The sequence below is a fragment of the Dromiciops gliroides genome, chromosome 3 (assembly GCF_019393635.1).
Source record: "Dromiciops gliroides isolate mDroGli1 chromosome 3, mDroGli1.pri, whole genome shotgun sequence".
Taxonomy (NCBI): Eukaryota; Metazoa; Chordata; class Mammalia; order Microbiotheria; family Microbiotheriidae; genus Dromiciops; species Dromiciops gliroides.
This window is the reverse complement of record NC_057863.1, coordinates 490,776,638-490,797,001: the sequence shown is the minus strand read 5'-3', so window position 1 is coordinate 490,797,001 and position 20,364 is coordinate 490,776,638. Positions and strand designations below refer to the sequence as shown.

The window sequence follows — 20,364 nt, the reverse complement described above, 5'->3', positions numbered from 1 at the left end:
TTTCACATGATTTTCTTCCCTCCAGGACCTAAAAAGAAAGTATTAAATAATTTCTCAGTTATGATGTAGCCCACTTTTATCCTGTTCAGTTCTTTGCTTGATTCATTGTCCACCTACAGTACTGCTCCAGGATTATGTATCCTGATTAACTCTGTGCTATCCATCCAACTCTATGTTGTTGTTGGAAATAGGCATTCTTTATCTACTTGTTTTTTCCTGTGGTGAGTCACTAGGTTTGTGTCACCTAAACAGATATGGATCTCATCAAGAAGCCTTTGTAAAACTCCAGGGCTTAATTCAGTGAATACATTGAAGTAGGATCATCTGGAGAACCTCTTCAAGCTAAATAGGGAATCTCTCTTGAATTTGCAAAAATGGCATATTTTATGCTACACCCTCTTCTCAGGGCACTTCTATTACTTCAGATCTCAGAACATCCTCATCTCAAAATTGTAAGTGAGCTAGAGGGCAACAGAAAAGATCCTCAATAAACATGAGTTCCGTTAATTGGAGAGATATGACTTTGTACAACACATAACACTTATTCAAAGCACTTAAAAATGCTTTTGGACCTGAGTTCAGATCCTAGCTCACTCACAACTTGGGCCTTTAGCAAGTTATTTCACCTCCCTGGGTCTTAAGCTTCTCATGAAAAATGGATTAGATCTCACCTTCTCCCCACCTCTATGTGCATAACCCTCTGTAATCTGTGAGTTATGCTGTCTGTATAAGAAGTACTGAAAAGATGTCACTAAAGAGATGTTTGATTCAAAAAAGGAAGTAGGTTGGTCATGTGATGAGAGCAGATAAACTACCAGAAGGTTAAATATTTCGTGAATCTATTAATTTAGAGGTCTCTACCACATTGGATGTATATACTCTATAAAAGATTTATAGAAAATCAATTTTCATGGTTTAAGAAAGTACAGACAAGTTCTTAGTGCCCACATATGAATGGGGATAAATTACTGATCTAGGAAATAGCAGTTGTTTATTTTTTATAATGATTTTGTGAAAGACCTACCCTGTGTAAAAATAACTTGTTAACTTTACAAATATTTTTAAAAACAAAATTAGATGCTAGAAAGCCTAGAAAATCAAGCAAAACAAGAGACAGACCGCCTTCTAGAAGTTCTTGAGGAAAAATTTCATCAGCTTTTTACTTCACTCAAGTCAAGGTAAGCAGACTTTTAAAAAATTCAGTTGGTCAAAATATAAATTTCTTAAATTAAGAAAATGTCTTGACTAAAGAAAAAAATTGTCATTTAGAGGTGTCTTGCCATCATTTAAAATAATACGCTTTTCAGAAGTCATTCTTGGACCTAAATGCCAAGACTAACCTCAAACAAGGAGAATGCATGTGTTAAATTCCAATGTATTCTCCGTTCCTTATTCTTTTTATCCTTTGTCAAAATAAATTTGTATTGGCATCTTTTGCTTTTATATTGCCCAAACTTTCCCCCACATAGTCATCCTCTTCACCTTTCCCAGAAAGCTATCTCATATAACAAATATTTATATTCAGAAAAGGGGGGGGAATAAGAGCAAAACTGGGGGAAAATCTGACAGTGTTTATGTTCCACAGCTGTAGACACTCTCAACTGTTCTCTCTTTAAAAAAGAATGGGGGTAGGGGGCAGCTAGGTGGCTCAATGGATAAATCACCAACCCTGATTCAGGAAGACCTGAGTTCAAATCCAGCCTCAGACACTTGACACTTACTAGCTGTGTGACCCTGGGCAAGTCACTTACCCCCTCATTGCCCCACAAAAAAGAATGGAGGTGGTTGTATTTTCATTTCTCTTTGGGGCCAAGATTATTCTTTGTAATTTTGCAATGTTCATTTTTTGTATGTGGTGCTGATTCTTTCCATTTACCTTATCTCATATATTCTTTTCTTGGCTCTGTATATGTTTTTCCATGCTTCTCTGTATTCTTCATGTTCACCATTTCTTATAGCACAGTAACAATCTGTTAACCATGTACCATATAATTAACTTATTTATTCTCCAGTTGATGGGCATCTACTTTGCTTTTCAGTACTTTATTATCCCAGAAAGAGCTGCTGCTATAAGTATTTTGTGTATATGGACCTTTCAAAAACATATTCTCTTGTTCTTGACTAAGGTTTTTAGCTTAGGAGTGTGTTTAAAAGGTTGCGTTCCTAATGAAACGTTCAAGACTTTGGGAGATACAAGTATATTTTTTTAGTGTATTGAAGATACTGTCAAATCAGAAACCTATATGATATGTCTTAATATCTTACATTTGTATAAGGCTTTATAATTTTTATCAAAATTGTTTTTCCCTTAGGCTATTTAAAGTTGTCATTTTTAGCTATGACATTTATTTATTAGAAATTGAATGCATCATTCAAAATAAACCTTTTTAAGTAAAGAAATAATTGCATGATATGGTCGTTAGCAACATCTAAAAATGGTATTCTCAATATAGACTTTTAAAAAATCTGACATGGTTCGGTTATTGAAAATTAAAATAAATCTAAATGCCTACAAAACTTTGTATCTTTATTGAAGGAAAAGAAGTCTATATGAAGAAGTTGTAAGAAATACAGAGGACTGTTTAGGTGATATCATAATGGCCAAAAAATACATTGAAGGGAAAAAAAATGATTTGGATGCAGCTATGAGAATAGCAAGAGAATTGAAAGTGGCACCTTCCCTAAGAACATATTGTGATTTGAATCAGGTAATTATGAGAACTCATGGAAATTAAATTTTTTGGTGGTGATTAATTTTGCATGTTTTTTGAGGCTGGAGAAGGTCTGGGAACATGATTTTATGATTAAACACAAAAGTTGATTAAGTCAGTAAGCATTTATTAAGCATTTCATTATGCTAGGCCTTGGACAAGCATTTTTTTTTTTAAGACTTCCTGTATGGAGAAAAAAAAAGACTTACTGTATTCCAGGCCCTCTGTTAAGTGGTTAGGGATATCAATACAAAATCAAAAATAGTCCCTGCCATAAAACAACTTGCATTCTACTAGGGGAGACAACATATAAATATGTACATATACAAAATATATGCAAAATAGATTTTGATCCTAGCTTTCATCCTGGAACGTGTTGTCATTTTGTAAGTTTCTGGTGAGGTCTCTAAGAATAGACTATAGAATATATTTAACCTTTGTTAATATTACTAAACAAAAAAAATGTATATATTCAAAATACTTTCTTAGGTATACATATACCCAGCCCACAGTCTGTGGATGCATTACAAAATATTATTTGAAGCACTGACTTTTGACCAGAAAAAAAAAAAGTCGTGTATGCATGCACATATATTCAGTCATATTAAGAAATGATTGTCATTTTGTTAGGTTTTAGGAAAAAGGATGGGAGGAGGTTAGAATCAGTACATAAATAGAGGGAAGTATCACTTTTATCCCCTTTTAACACTAGTCTAGAGACCCTTTCATTGTCTAAATGTGCCCTCGGGTATGCATTTTGCACTATGAGACAGCTGTGGTTTTGAAGTGTGGTCCCCTCAACACTTCAGTCAAAGAAATGGATAGTTAAAGTTATAGGAACACTCTTGTTCACTTACCCTTTTCTTAATTTTCTTTTTGATGTATATAGGTCATCTTATTTGTTAAATTGAATTAAAAGAGGCAGCAGGTGGCTCAGAGCACTAGGCCTAGAGGGAGGAAGATGCTAGCTTAAATCCAGTCTCAGATACTTCCAGTCGTGTGACCCTGGGCAAGTCATTTGACTTTTGATCACTTGAAAAAAATGGACATAATGGAGAAGGAAATGGCAAACCACTACAGTATCTCTGCCAAGAAAATCCCATTTAGTGTCACAAAAGGTTGGACATGACTGAACAACAAAAAGTGAATTAAATTCCTTTAACTTCCATAACTAGGTTGTAAACTTAGGAGTGTCGATTATCTCTCAACATTTTTTTTCCATCTCTTTCAGTAGCTAACAGTGAATTGTACATGTTAAGCACTCAGAGAATAATCATTTGCTGATTAGCTGTTCTCATCAGAAGATAGAATGACTGTTGCCTCTAATTTTCCTTTTGAGAAAGGAAAAATCTGTTTTACACATTCCCAGAAAACAGCCACACTTCTGTTTCAAGAGAGCCAACAAACAATTTCATAAATAACTTATTGGTATGTCTTTTAATTACAGATTATCCGCACTTTGAAGTTGGCATTTGAGAGTGAATTGTCAGAAGTGAGTTCTCTGAAATTCAGAAGCTCTCTCAGGTAAATAACTAATGTTTTGGAAGAACACACCGCTAATAGATATTGAAAAGTGCATGCTAACTGAGCTTAAATTTGATCAGAAGTGATACCTTGAACTTTTGGGGATTTCTCAACTAACTTAAATATAATTATAAAAATTAGGAATTATTTTTGTCTAAGTATTGATGCCTTATTAGTTGTTTAATCTGATCAAATTAATTAGTTTACAGTTAGGAATTGCATTAGGTAAAGTTGTAATTATCTAAGTCTAACACATACTTTTTTTATAGGTTGAATATGAATTGTAATGAAATTATCTCTATGTTTAAAAATGTGGGGAAGATTGAATTTGAAGAAATTTCAAAGTAAGTCTTTTACTTTAGAATGGCAAAATAATCATTCAGCCTGACATGACCTCTGTTTCACAGAATATGTCAAAAATTCATGTAAAATGTGACATATTGAAAGATGATTTCATAATCTTTTGAGGCAACTTAGGTATGCAGTGAATAAAGTACACAGCCTGGAGTCAGAAGACTCTAGTTTAAATCTGGCCTTAGACACTAACTAGCTTTGTGACCCTAGGGAAATCACTTAATTGCTCTTTCCCTCGGTTTCTTTGATTGTAAAATAAGGATAATGGCACCTACCTTCATAGATTTGTAGATAGGATTAAATGAGATAATATTTGTAAAGTACTTGGCACAGAGCCTTGGTACATAGCAGGAGCTTTATAAATGTTTATCCCTTTCCCCTTTGTGAATCTTGTCTGTCTTTACCAATAAACACACTCCTAACAGAATGTGATAGGATACTGGAAATTATTTTTTAAATTTAAAAATGCAGTAAATGTTGTAATGCTTTGAATTCAGTAACTTCAAAGATCCTTTGTAAAATATTATGGAATAGGGGGCAGCTAGGTGGCGCAGTGGATAAAGCACAGGCCCTGAATTCAGGAGTACCTAAGTTCAAATCCATCTTCAGACACTTGACACTTACTAGCTGTGTGACCCTGGGCAAGTCACTTAACCCCCATTGCCCTGCCCCCCCCAAAAAAATATGGAATGTAAACTACTACTAGAGAGGGGAGAGTTGGAATACTTGGGATATATAACTTCATATATGGGCTAGAGACCTTGGTAGTCATGACTTCTAGTGCCCGTATTTCAGATGTAAATACCAAGTCCTAGAGAATCAAGAATTCGTTAATAATGAAAATTTCAGATTACAAAGGGTTAGGTAGTGTCAATGTAGGCCATGAAGATTTGAAGACAGAAAAAAGAAAGAGGGTCCTCTCAAATTGCAGTACCCTCAGCCCATCTTTAAAGTTAACTCTATCTTTGTAAATGAAGACTTAAAAATCTATAGTCGGGGGCAGCTAGATGGCGCAGTGGTTAAAGCACCAGCTCTGGATTCAGGAGTACCTGAGTTCAAATCCGGCCTCAGACACTTGACACTTACTAGCTGTGTGACTGTGGGCAAGTCACTTAACCTCCATTGCCTAAAAAAAACAAAAAAACAAACAAAAAAAAAACCAAAAAAGCAAAAATCTATAGTCAAAATCACCAAACTTAACCCATGTTTAACATCTGATTTAATGGAATCATTACTGAATTTTAAAAGTTTTCAGTTTTCTTAGTTTTTCATTTGATTTAAATTTTTTTCTATTTATTTACTTTAACATTCATTTAAAAAAGCTTTTGAGTTGCCTAAATGCCTACATGAATAAAAGAGAGAAAGAGATCAATGAATTAGGCATGGAACTAAAAAAACTAGAAAAAGAACAAATTTAAAATCTCCAATTAAATACCAAATGAGTATTCTGAAAATCAAAGGAGAAATTAATAAACTTGAAAGTAAGATAACTATAGAATTAATAAAACAAAGAACTGGTTTTATGGGGAAAAAAGCAATAAAATAGATAAACCTTTGGTTAATTTGAGTTTAAAACAAAAACAAATTACTGGTATCAAAAATTAAAAGGGTGAATTTACCATCAGTGAAGAAGAAATCAAAGCAATAATTAGGAGTTATTTTGCTCAACTGTATGACAATAAATTTGACGATCTAAATAAAGTTGATGAATATTTACAAAAATATAAATTTCTCAGATTAACAGAAGAGAAAATACATAATTAAGCCCATTTTAGAAAAAGAAATTGAACAAGCTATTTGTGAACTCCCTAAGAAAAAAATCTCCGGGGTTAGATGGATTTACAAGTGAATTCTACCAAACGTTTAAAGAACAGTTCTAAAAATTGTGTTGGAAATTCTCTCCCTCCAGCCCCTTTACACCCGTTGAGAAGGCTGGCAATATGATACTGATTATGCATATTAAGTTATGTAAAACATTTTCATATTAGCCATATTGCAAAAAATAAAAAACAAAAATAAAGTAAGTGAAAAAAGTGTGCTTCAATTTGCATTCAGAGTTCATCTGTTCTATCTCTGGATGTAGATGTTATTTTTCATCGTGAGTCCTTTGGAATTATCTTAGATCATTGGTTTGATCAGAGTAGCTAAGTCTTTCACAGTTGGTCATTGTCACAGTATTGCCGTGTGCAATGTTCTGGTTCTGTTCACTTTGCTTTGGTTCATCATTTGGAGAATGGATCTTATTTTTGTAAATCTGGCTCATTTCTCTATATATTTGAGAAATGAGAGTTCTTTAGTAAAGAAAATTGCTGTCAACTTTTTCCCCTGATTCCTGCTTTCCTTCCAATTTTGTCTGCATTGGTTTTGTTTGTGTAAAACCTTTTCAATTTCATGTAATTTGTTTAAAGGAAAACTTTTTTCATTTCATTAAATTATCCATTTTGTTTCCTGTGATCCTCTCTGTCTCTTCATTGTTGCCAAAATTCTTTCCTTATCTATAAATTTGACAAGTAAAATTTTCTATTCTCTCCTCATTTGCTAATGGTATCTCCCTTTGTTTAAATTGTGTAACTCTATTCTGGAATACAATGTGATATGTTGGTCCATGCCTTAATTTAAGAAAAAATCTTTGCCTCTAACTCTTGTTTAAAATCTAAATGAATAGAGAAAACATTATAAAATCTGCTAAAGATCTGAGAAATAATGTTCTGCCATAAGAAAAATAAAATTAATAGTTTCTATTTATGAATCAATCACAACTTCAGAGTATAATTGTTGTAACATTATTCTTATTTAAATACCACCTCCACCTTGAAGCTTTTTCTGTGTATTCCTCCAGATAGAGTTCTTTTCGAACCTTTGCCTTTAAATAAAGAAGCCTTTTATTATAGTTAAAGAACCTTACATTCAGAAAATAACTTAGAGACGGTATTTTGCTGAAAAGAAAACTGAAGCTTAAGAGAAATTGTGACCTGTCCAAGATAATATCGCAGGTTAATGGTAAACTAGAACCCAAGTCTCCTGACTGCCAGTTGTTTTTTTTCCTATAAACTCTGCCACTTACCACTAAGAACATGACATGAAGAAATAAGCCAGGGTTTTTCCAGAGAAAGAAAAATCCATAACTTCTAAGAGACAAGTGTTAGTTTCCCCCTGGGTTGTTTTAATAATCAGATCAGCTAACACAGTGCTCTAACCTCTAGATATGTCATTCTGGTTGTTTTGTTTTGTTTTTTTGGTGAGGCAATTGGGGTTAAGTGACTGGGATAACGCGTTAGAGGTACTGGAATGGTCATTATCCCTGGATCCCTCTAACCTTTAGAGAAAAATAAATTCCTTAAAGGCTTTGGGTGGAAGCAATGGAAAACTATCTCAACAGCAAAAAATAATCCAGGGACACCTCCATTTGAGGGTATTTTGTTTTGTTTTGTTTTGTTGCTGGGCAGTGAGGGTTAAGTGACTTGCCCAGGGTCACACAGCTAGTAAGTGTCAAGTGTCTGAGGCCGGATTTGAACTCAGGTCCTCCTGACTCCCGGGCTGGTGCTCTATCCACTGCGCTATCTAGCTGCCCCTAGATATGTCATTCTAATCAACAGACATTTATTAAGTCTGGTTTGTATAGAATGAGAGTGCTGAATGAGGTAAAAATTTTGCATGGCCTCTCCATAGACTGAAGACCATTGCAAGTATCTAAGAAAATGAGACCGAGTGCCTATATTAGAATAATTACAATGTGAATAAAGAAAAAAGGTTGCAGTTGACAGGAATTTGTAAAATGATTGGATATTGAAGCTAACCCAAAGATTACTAACATGAGATCTCTAATAAATGGTAAAATGGAGAATTCCTAAGGGGTGATAATTGCTATATCAAGGACATGGAGGAAGCAGAAGGAAATGAGATCAAGAATGGTAGGGAGATGTGTTAACTTTAGAATAGTGAAGTCAAAATGAAGGGCACATTTAAAGGAAAGATAATGAGCTTGGTTTTGGACATAATTCAGTTTGATGGGACCTCCAGGTACTTTTTCCAGGTACTTTTGTATCTTGTAGACAAATGCAAATGTCAGTCTAGCTTGGAAGAGAGGTCAGTACTAGAGATAAAGATCTCATTCTACACAAACCAGACTTAATAAAGGAGTATTAGAAAAGAGAGAGAGGTACCTTAGGAGTGTTATATCCCCAAAACTGTGGGAAAGAGGGTATTCAGTGGATGGTGTGGTCAACTGTCAAAAGTTGCAGAGAGGTAAAGGACAAATATTACTGAAAAGAGGTCATTTGGTTTGACAATTAAGTCATTGAGAGCTTTGAGAAAATAGTTTGAGTAGACTGGTGTGGTTAAAAGACCTCTTCCATAGAATGAGGAGAAAGTCGGTAATAAGGTTGAGAATCCAAAGCAAACAACTTCTTAGTCTTTTATTTTTCAGTTAACAAGCACTTTTTTCCTTCCAACTTCTTTCTATCCAACAATACAAAGAAAAACAAAACTAGTAACAAATAGATATATTCAAGCAAAACAAATTATCACAGTGCTATGGATAACTCCAAAAAGTCAATAATGACAAGAAAAAATTAAGGGTTTTTTGGGGGTTTGGGGGGTTGTTTTTTTAGAATTGGGAAAGATTTTGAGAGTTTTAAAGTTGGAATGGGTCCATGGCAAGGGGGAAATTGAGGATTCCTAAAGACAGATAGATGATGCAGTGGGTAAAGTGCCAGACCTGGAGTTAGGAAGACTTATCTTCATGATTTCAAATCTGGCCTCAGAAACTTACTAGGTGTGTGATCCTCAGCAAGTCACTTAACCCTGTTTGCATGTTTCCTCATCTGTAAAATGAGCTGGAGAAGGAAATGGCAAACCACTTTAGTATCTTTACCAAGAAAACCCCAAATAGAGTCACACAGAGCTGGAACATGACTGGGACAGGGGTCATGGGGTGAAAAACTGAACAACAACAAAAGGGTGATAATTGCTATAGCACCTGGAGAAAGGAAATGAGAATGGGATCAAGAATAGCCGGTATGGATGTTAGCTTTAATTAGTAGGGATATTTCCTCTATGACCAGAGGGGAATAATTCTTAGTAAGTTACTGCCAGAAATATATTTGGAAGTAGAATATTTTTACATTTAGCTATTGACAAAATTTTTAGAGGAGTATTTGTGACAATTTTTTTTATTCCTAGGCTAACTTCTTGTCTCTTGTCTGACTACCTGGGAGTATTCATCTTCCTTCTGCTGTACCCTAAAAAAAAATTACCAATTGCTATGCCTAAGAATATGGGTGGGTGTGTGGGTGGGTGTTTTGATTAAACTGAATATACATGGATTTTTTGATAATCCTTAATTATTTATTTTCTTTAGGCAAAGCTATGTCTGTATAAATTTATTTTCTCCAGAGTACTGTTGATGTACTTCTTGATGAATCCCTGGATACCTGTTACTATAGTGATCTCTCAGAGCTATCTAAATATTAAACTTATCATGAAAATAAATTGATTGCTGCATCAACTGAGTATGAATAAATGGCATTAAAATTCATTAACCTGAACATCCTCTAAATGCTTTCCAAACAGATTTCATTCTGAAGACAATGAAGGCACTGGACTGAATGTTCATAAGCATACTAATAAGAAGGAATCTTCAAATTGTGATGCGTACCTCTCTGTAGAAAAGAATAAGTTTGAAATTTCTACAACAGATGAAGCACAGCCCCTTGTGCAGCATGAGACTGGTGATGCACACTTAGAAACAAAGACTACCCAGCACCAGGATGAGAAAGTGTCCATGTCCTCCCCTAAAACTGTTGCTGTTTTACCGCAAATGGGATCTAGCCCTGATGTGATCATTGAAGAAATTATTGAGGAGGATCAAGAAAGTAAGTTTACTGGAATTAACAGTCATCTGAATAAAAATTCATGTATGTGAGGAAAGGGATAATCTTCCAGACAGGTATGTTTCTTACTCTATTAACTGGCCTCCTATTGGCATTGCAGATCTTTAGAAGACTAGGATTACCTCCTTATGGTCCCAACCCTTTTGTGTCTGTCAGTGCTCCTTTGGCTTCTCTTTTTTGTTCCTGACTTCCTGTCTCTGGCCCTATCCCTCTTTGCACTTTTATAGCAAGTCTATTTTCAATGTGGCGATAGCCAAATGAGTTTACATCTAATGTTATTCATGAATGTCACTGGTTTGCTAAAGCATTTGAAAAATTAGTCCACATAACTTAAATGTATTGTACAAGATGGGACTAAAGTGGTACTGGTTTTGTGTGTCTTCTTCAATAAACCTCATTTCTTAGTAACAGACATCTCAAATACAAGCCCTTGTAAAAATGACTCAAGTTCAGGACAGCTAAGCTGGCACAGTGGAGGTAGCGCACCAGCCCTGGAGTCAGGAGGACCTGAGTTCAAATGTGACCTCAGACACTTGACACTTACTAGCTGTGTGACCCTGGGCAAGTCACTTAACCCCAATTGCCTCACACAAAAAAAGACTCAAGTTCTTCTGTTACAAAGGCCTTTAATAAATTTTGCCAATGATGTATAAAACTTTTTAAAATATAAAAATGTTTTAAAAAATAAAATGCTATACAATTAAATAATAAAATTGTGATATAAGGCTAAGTATCCACTATAGTCTCCAGTCTTATTTATGTTTAGCACCTTGGTTAAAGATAGGCAGCATGGCCTGGCAGGGGGTGCTTTTGGTGACTGTGACCAATTTTGCTTTCTTTTTTCCTTTTCTTACCCTATGTACTGGTTCCTTCTTTTTTGCTTTCAAATATGCCTAGATCCTCCCCTATCCTTAAAAATACTTCATTAGACCCTACTATCCCCTCAAGTTCTTATCCTATATTTCTCTTCCCTTTCTCAGCCAAACTCCTTGACAAAGTTATTTAAACTTCAGGCATCCACTTTCTCATTCACTGTGTATTCCTTGGCAGTCTTGATTCCAACCTCACTTTAGCCGAAACTGCTGTCTTCAGAGTTACCAGTTTTCTCTCTCTCTCCCCCTCCTCCCTCTCTCCTCCCTCTCTCCTCCCTCTCTCCTCCCTCTCTCCTCCCTCTCTCCTCCCTCTCTCCTCCCTCTCTCCTCCCTCTCTCTCCCTCTCTCTCCCTCTCTCTCCCCCCTCTCCCCTCTCTCCCCTCTCTCTCCTCTCTCTCCTCTCTCTCCTCTCTCTTTTATATAACATCTCCTATATTTGATGAGGTTGATCTCCTTAATATTCTCTCCTCCTTGGGTTTTTGTGACACTGCTCTTTCCTGGTTCTTCTACTGGTCTTACCACTTCAGTCTCTTTTCCCACCTAACTGTGATTGTACCCCCAACATCTTGTCTTAGGCCCCTTTCTTTCTCTAAGTTATTTCAATAACTTCATGGGCTTCCATGGATTTAACTATTATCTCTCTGCGGATGACCAACAGATTTGTATATCTAGTCCCATTCTCTTCCTTAAGCTTCATTCCTACATCACCAATTGTCTATTAGACATTTTAAACCAGATGTCATGAACATATCTGAAACTCAGCATGATGAAAGCTAAACTCATTATCTTTCCCCAAAAACTTCACTATGTAGGCACTACCATTCTTTTATTAAGTAATAAACATTTTTATTTAAAGTTTTGAATTCCAAATATTATCCCTCCTTTCCTCCCCCATCCCTGAGGAGGTAAACAATCAGATATAGGTTATAATGTGCAATTATGTAAAATATTACCATTATTAGTCATTTGGTATAAGAAAACTTGAATAAAAGAAAAAATGAGAGAGTGAAAAATAGCATGTTTTAGTCTGTGTTGAATCAATATCAGTTCTTTCTTTGGTGGTAGAGAGTATGCTTCATCATTAGTCCTTTGGAATTGTCTTGGATCATTGTATTGCTGACAATAGTTGTCATTCACTGTTCTTCATCAAACAAACATGAAGCACTTTCTGATCACCCCAACTGCCAATACCCTTCCTCTCAAATAACCTTGTACTTAACTAATTTATTTATATTTAATTTTTTTTATTCTCTGTGTATATATGTATATCCTTTCTCATTAGAATGTAAGCTCTTTCCAAGGAGGAATTGTCATTCATTGTACTTGTATCCTCATTGCCTAGCACAGTTCCTGGCATATAGTAGGGACTTTAAAAAAATAAATGCTTGTTGGTTGGTCATTTCAAAATGACACTGAGCAGAGTAAAACTTTAGGTGGTACTCTAACTCCCATTAGAATGCTTGAAGGATTTCTGACGAGTTGGGAGAATCCATTATGCCATTTCAGATACAACTTTTAATATAGTATGCTATTGTCATCATTAACATTAATAAAGTTGCATTTATTTCTTATTTTGGTGAAGCATATTTCATAGAGCATATTATGGAGGCTCCTAGACATCAAAAAAAGCCTTTGCAGAAAAAGTCGGTACCTTTTGGACTGAAAGCAGGTAAATTGCAAGAACTACATATATTTGACTTTGGGAAATTTGCAGTATGTTTTAACACCTCATTTATCTAGCATTTTTCAGAAATAAGGTGAATTTTCTCAGGAGCTATAACTTACCCATTTAAGTTTTAAACTCTATAAAGCCATTTTTATGAAAGTCTTTCTGATTTCTTTCTATTTTTAAAGTATAGGCAGCCAGATATGGTGACACTCCACCTGCAAGCCCAGCTACCAGGGAGGCTAAGACTGGCAGATCTCTTGAGCAGGAATTCTAAACTGCAAAGAGTTATGCTGAGCAGGTGTCTACACCTAAGTTCAGTATCAACCTTTGTCCAGTCTCCATACCTCTGGCCCCCCATACCCTGCAAAAAGTTATACATGATAGATGTATTAATAATGCTAGTTGTACACTGGTAATGAGAAGAAGCTGTGTCATGCATTGCAGTGAAATTGGTTATCAATGTTATCAACCTCTAAAGCTCTCCAAAGTTCTATAAATTCCCTCAAATGATTCAACCCAATCCTTCACCTTTTTCTCTTCTGTTTAAACCTGCAGTTTTCTCAAGGGTCACCATTAGAGAATAAGAAATCATGTTTTGTTTGAACGTTATTTTTCCATTAAATTACCAGTATTGCAAAAGTATTGCTTTCCTACTGTTCCTTTCTGGGTTGACTAGGCTTATTTAGGGGGTAACCTGGGACATTAACACCACCATTTCCAGCCTTGTTTTAAAGGGAAGATATGTTCTAATTTCCCAAACAACTGACTTAATTAACTTTGGGAACATTGCCGATTGGTAAATAGTGAACAGACTATATTTTCAGAGGGTTGAGAATTTATTATGCTAAGTTTTCCATGTATTGTGACCAGAAGCCTTTTTTTAAACATCTTTTAGGAAGCCTCAGTGTTCTAGAGATTGGAACATTGATTTCTCTAGGAAAATGTTATTTCAAATTACTCTTTCTAAGTGTCATTAATTAGAACCCAACTCATATCTTATTGATTTAGTTTGTGTGATGACTCTCTTCTGCAGGTTCTCTAGAACTAGTTTTTGTGAGCCATGTAATACATCCTTGCCATTTTTATATTCGGAAGTATTCACAAAGAAAAAACGCAACAATATTGGAAAAGAAGTTGAATCATTTTTGCAACAAGAGTCTATACCTCAGTCCTTCAGATATTTTGGAGATAGGTAATAAAGAAATATTTCTAAAAATGTTAATTTTTTGTGTCAGGGATACTTCAATATAGTAATATTGATCCAATAAGTTAAGAAATCTATGAATATCATGGTTTTGCTCCTGAACAGTAGTAAGTATATGAGTCTTATAAATGTTACTTTGTTATCTTTAGATAAGTAAATTAATTAGCTTAACACATCCTATATACTTATAAACTTCAAATGATAGATGACTTTGAACAGTTACTAAATGGTAAATGGTAATATATTATTCAGCTTCCTAGTCCATGGCAAAGGGAATATTTTTGGAGATATGACTAAGTGGAACCTACAAAGAAAACCAATAAATTGTTTGTCCATTTGTTTATACAGAAGTTTTACTGTGGCATGCTTTATGGATTATTCATAGGTATTTTCAAAATAAAAATATTGATTAATTATGGCCCTTTGATTTTAATGCAAGAACTATGATTACATATGGCAGAATTTTTATAGCAGGAACAGAACTTCATTTTACTTTTGGGGGGAGTTATTTTCAATATATTTTTTTTAACATTTTTTAAAATTTTCAATCCCATATTCTCTCCCTCCAACCCTTCCCCCCACCTATTGAGAAAGCAAGCAATATGATATCCATTGTACATGTGAAGTCATGCAAAACATTTCCATATTAGTCACGTTGCCCCCCAAAATGCAAAAAAAAAAAATTGAAAAAATATGCATCCATCTGCATTTAGAGTTCATCACCTATCTCTGGAGTTGAATACCATTTTTCATCATGGGTCATTTGGAATTGTCATGTATCATGAGCTTGATCAAAACTACATTTTGATCTCCATTTTGATAGCTAACATTTCATCATTGTTACAGTATTGCCATAGCCATGTACAGTGTTTTGGTTCTCCTCACTTAATTTTGCATGAATTCATATAAGTTTTGCTGGTGGTGTTTCTGAGTCAAAGGGGTGTACATAGTTTTATAGCTCTTTGGGCATAGTTCCAAACTGTTCTCCAGAATGGTTGGGCCAATTCCCAGTTCCACCAGTAGTGCTTTACTTAGTGTCCTTATTTTTCCACATCCCTTCCAGCATTTATCCTTTTCCTTTTCTGTCATATTAGCCAATCTGATAGGCGTGCGGTAGTACTTCAGAGTTGTTTTAATTTACATTTCTCAAATTATTAACTAATTTAAAATTTTCATATGATTGTTGATAGCTTTGATTTCTTCTTCTGAAAAATACCTGTTCATGTCCTTTGACCATTTATTAAGTGGGGAATAACTCTTATTTTTATAAATGTAATTCAGTTCCCTAAATATTTAAGAAACGAGACCTTTATCAGAGTATATTATTGTAAAAAAAAAAGTTTCCTTTTAAATTTTATGGCAACTAAATTACTCGTTTTACCTCCCATGATCCTCTCTATCTTTTGTTTGGTCAAAAACTCTTCCCTTATCCATAGATCTGACAGGTTAAAGTATTCTGTGCTCCCATGATTTCCTTATGATATCTCCCTTTATGTCTGTCATGTACCCATTTTTACCTTATCTTGCTATACAGTATGAGATGTTGGACCTATGCCTAATTTCTGCCAGACTGCTTCCTAGTTTTCCCAGCAGTTCTTGTCAACTAGTGAGTTCTTTGATCTTTAGGTTTGTCATACACTAAGTTACTGTGGTCATTTATTTTTGTGTATTGCATACCTCACCTATTCCTCTCAGCTACCATTCTATTTCTTAGTGCCATATAGATTGTTTTGATGATTACCACTTTATAATATAATTTGAAATTTGGTACTACTAGGTTGCCTCACTTCACTTTTTTTCATTGTTTCCTTTGATATTCTTGATCTTTTATTCTTCCAGGTGAATTTTGTTATTTATTTATCTAGCTTTATAAAATAATTCTTTTGTAGTCTGGTATGGTGGTGAATAAGTCATAGAGGTAGAAATGCCATTTTTATTATATTGGTTCAGACTACCCATGAGCAATTAAAGTTATTTAGATCTGTCTTTATTTGTATGAAAAGTGTTATGTAATTGTGTTCATATAGTCTTTGTGTTTGTGTTGGCAGTTAGTCTCCCAAGGATTTTTTATAGTCTGCATTATTTTAAAAGGACTTTGTCTTTTTTCCTGCTTGCTTTGTTGGTAGCATATGGAAATCCTGATGGTTTATGTGGATTTATTTTATATCTTGAAACTGTTGAAATTGTTAATTGTTTCAACTAGGTTTTTAGTTAATTCTCTCGGGTTCTCTTAAGTGTTTTTTCTTTACCTGTTCTTACTTCAGTTTATTATTCTTGTCTTACTGCTATGGTTATCATTTCTAGTATAATATTGAATAATAATAGATGCTTTGCTTCATCCCTGATCTTATTAGAAAGACTTCTGGCTTATCTCCATTACAGATAATGCTTGTTCTTGTTTTAAGATACTACTTACCATTTTAAGAAAAGCTCCATTTATTCCTGTGTTTTTGATGTTTATAATTATATTCTTGTATTATTTTTTGTTTTTTGTTTTTGTTTTGTGGGGTAGTGGGGGTTAAGTGACTTGCCATGGGTTACACAGCTAGTAAGTGTCAAGTGTCTGAGGCCAAATTTGAACTCAGGTACTCCTGAATCCAGGGCCAGTGCTTTATCCACTGCACCACCTAGCTGCCCCCTATATTCCTGTAATTTTAATTGGAATAGTATTTGTATTTTGCTATAAGTTTTTCTATCACCTATTGACATAATATGGTTTTTGTTATTTGTATGGTCATTTTGCTTATACCTTTCCTAATATTGAACCAGCCCTTCATTCCTGGTATAAATTCCAGCTGATCAATGTATTATCTTTGTGATATACTGTTATAATTTCCTTGTATTTTATTTAAATTTTTGCATGAATATTAATTAAGGAAATTTGTCTAGTTTTCTTTCTCTGTTTTTGCTATTTTGTTTAAGTGTGAAAACTTTGTCATAGAAGGAATTTGGTGTAGGACACTTTTTTTTTCCCTAATAGTTTATATAGTAATGGAAATAATTGTTCTTTTAAGTGTTTGGTAGAATTCACTTGTAAATCCATCTGATATGGGAGGGGTTTTTCCCTCAGGGTGCTGATTTATGGTTTGTTCAATTTCTTTTTCTAAGAAGGTTATTTAAATATTCTTTTTCCTCTTTTGTTAATCTAGACTATTCATATTTTTGTAAATATTTGCATAGTTCACTTAGATTTTCAGTTTTATTGGCATATAATTGGGCAGAATAGCTCTTTAATTTCATCTTCATTGGTAGTGCATTCACCCTTTTCATTTTTTTACTTTTTTTTAATGAAATTAACCAGTGGTTTATCTCTTTTATTGTTTCATTTTTTAATAAAACCAGCTCCTGGTTTTATTAATTTGGCAGTATTTTTTGTTTTTTTTTTTCAGTTTCATTAGCCTTGCATATGATTTTAAGGGTTTCTATTTTGGTGTTTAGTTGAGGATTTTTAATTTGTTCTTTTTCTATTTTTTATTGTTTCCAGTTCATTGAACTGATTTCTTTTATTGATATAGCATTTGGAGATGAAAAATTTCTCATAAGTACTGCTTAGGCTACATGGGACAACTTTAGGTATGATCTAGTCCAAGCCCTTAATTTTACAGATGAGAAAATATGTAAATTTTCTGCAGGTTGTACATCCAGTACAACGGTATTCTAGGTATAGAATATATACCTTCTGGGGAAAAGTTGTGGGAGAAGGAGTAAAAGAAAGGTGAACTAAAGAAAGAAAAGGCATCTTGAATGTGACTCGGAGCATCTTCAAATTACAGTGAAAGCTAGAGATTTAATTAAGGGAGGTAATATTTGGAAAAATGGAAGGAGAAAGAAGAGCCTAGGCTGAAGAGGGTTTGGCCTGGAGAAGAGGGAGGGAGAGAGATACCTGAGAAAGAGAAGAAAATGGAGGAAACATCAAACTGAAAAACCTGAGAACAAAGCAACACTCGACTTGGCAAGGTTCCAGTGAATTGAAATTGACAACATTAAGACCCTAGAAGCAGTTGGGCACAGCAGTTTTCTAAGGGAAACAAATAGCAAGAAATAGGAGGAATAGAATATCAATCACAGTCATCATGGAAAGCAAGTAGAACTTTGCAGGTACCCATGCTGAATGCAGTGTTTGTATTTCTGCCAGGACCACACAACTGTTATCTATACTCAGTGCAGACTGGTTTCCCTTCTGGGATAGGAGATAAAGGGGTTGACTAATATCTCTCCACTTTCCCAAGTTATGAAGGGAAATAAACTAATTCCTTTTAAAAAATGACGAAAGGGGGCAGCTAGGTGGTGCAGTGGATAAAGCACCAGCCGTGGATTCAGAAAGACCGGCATTAAAATCCGGCCTCAGACGCTTGATACTTACCTAGCTGTGTGACCTGGGCAAATCACTTAACCCTCATTGCCCCCCCCCCCAAAATGACAAAAGTCTTTAGTGTGAAAACAAAAAAACAAAAAAGATCTAAAGAGACAGAGGGAATCTTGACTTGTGTCTGGAGGAGGGACTGTGGGAGAAAGGGATAGAAGAACACTGAAGGTTTGCAATTATGTAGTAGTAGCTCTTCTCTGAGGAGGAAGTTGCTTGTATTCCACAGTGCTCCTCAATAATTCAATTCAACAAACATTTATTAAGTGCTGGGAATACAAAAAGAGGCAAAAAACAGTCACTGCCCTCAAGAAACTTATAGTTAATGGGGAAGACGACATATAAATATATACAAAGTAAGCTATATACGGGATAAATAGGAAAAATGCTGGAATTAAGAAGGGTGAAGGAAAGCTTCCTCTAGGAGATGGGACTTTAGATGAGACTTAAAAGGAAGCCAGGTAAGTTAATAATCAGAGCAGAGGAGGAGAACATTCTAGGCACTGGGGACCAGAGAAGATGCCCAGAGTAGAGAGATGTAACATCTTGTTTGTGGAACAGCTAGGAGGCCAGTGTCACTGTATCAAAGAGTACATGTGGGGAGTAAAGTATAAGAAGAATGGAAAGGTATAGGAGGGAGCTAGATTATGAAGAGTTTTGAATGCCAATCAGAGCATTGTTCCTGGAGATGATAGTTTATTGAGTAGGAATGTGACATAATTAGACCTGTATTTTAGGAAAATCATTTTAGTGGCTGAGTGGAGAATCGATTAGAGTGGGGAGAGACTTGAGGCAGACAGACCCACCAGCAGGATATTGCAGTAGTCCAGGCATGAGGTGAGAGGTGAGAGATATTCCTGGCTTATCAGGGCATATATGTGCCACTGAGATTTGGTTGGTGGATAATATGACTGAAATAGGACTCTGCAAGTGCTTACCTTATTCAAAAGAAAGCTAGGATCAGTGGATCAAAGGGGAAGTAGAATAAACATTGTATGCATAAGGGAATGTCAGAACCAGAAGAGGGGAAACATTCAGGTGTTGAATTGTGGAAGCGGGAACAGAAATTATGTCATCAGAATGTTACAGAATATGGTTCCTAGAACATAGGATTCCAGAAACAGGTTTTAAGTCCGACAGAGAGGCTTGTTAAGAATAGTAATGGCGTATTTATGTTATCTGCACACTGGTTATTATTCTCTCTCTGTCTAAAGCAGAGTAGCCTTGAGTTGCATCAGTGATAAATTTGAAGGAACAAGCTACAAGAAGTTCTACTCTGGCTCTGATTTTCCCTATATGGAAAAAGTGACCTTGGACTCTGTGATAGAGGGGATAATGAAAGCTAAAGCTAGCCTGTCTGATGTGTTAGATTTACTAAGGAAAACATTTTAAAGAATTTAAAGAAAGAATAGGTAGGACTCTATGGCCTACAATTCTGTGGGGTTAGGTAACTCAAGAATGAAAAAGTTCAAAATCATCTGGTTCTCATGAGGATAGCTAAGAATAACAAAATAGTATGCCTTTAGCTGCCCTGGGGAAAGAGGATCAGAGTATGCTGTTAGGGATGACTCAGGGGTATGAGTGATAGCAACAAAAGCAGTGCTACTTGACTTCTATTTTCTTAGTCAACTAGAATGATCTTTGGACTAAAAAGGACAGCAAAAAGTTAATACTGAGTTTATTGGGCTAATATAAGTAAGAGCATAATATTAGAGCACTTAATTGATCTTGATTGATGAGTATTTAATGCAGATATGACGGGAAAGTCCTTCAAAC

At 35.0% G+C, this 20,364-nt stretch overlaps 1 protein-coding gene across 1 annotated transcript in view; it reads left to right on the top strand.

The window, feature by feature from the left end:
- The window catches only part of RNF17 (ring finger protein 17), a 123,875-nt gene that overhangs the window by 21,490 nt on the left and 82,021 nt on the right, over window positions 1–20,364 (top strand). The window contains 6 exon segments of the mRNA XM_043996376.1: window positions 1,078–1,178; window positions 2,537–2,708; window positions 4,159–4,235; window positions 4,505–4,579; window positions 10,161–10,462; window positions 14,055–14,213. Coding sequence (XP_043852311.1) covers window positions 1,078–1,178; window positions 2,537–2,708; window positions 4,159–4,235; window positions 4,505–4,579; window positions 10,161–10,462; window positions 14,055–14,213 — 886 coding nt within the window.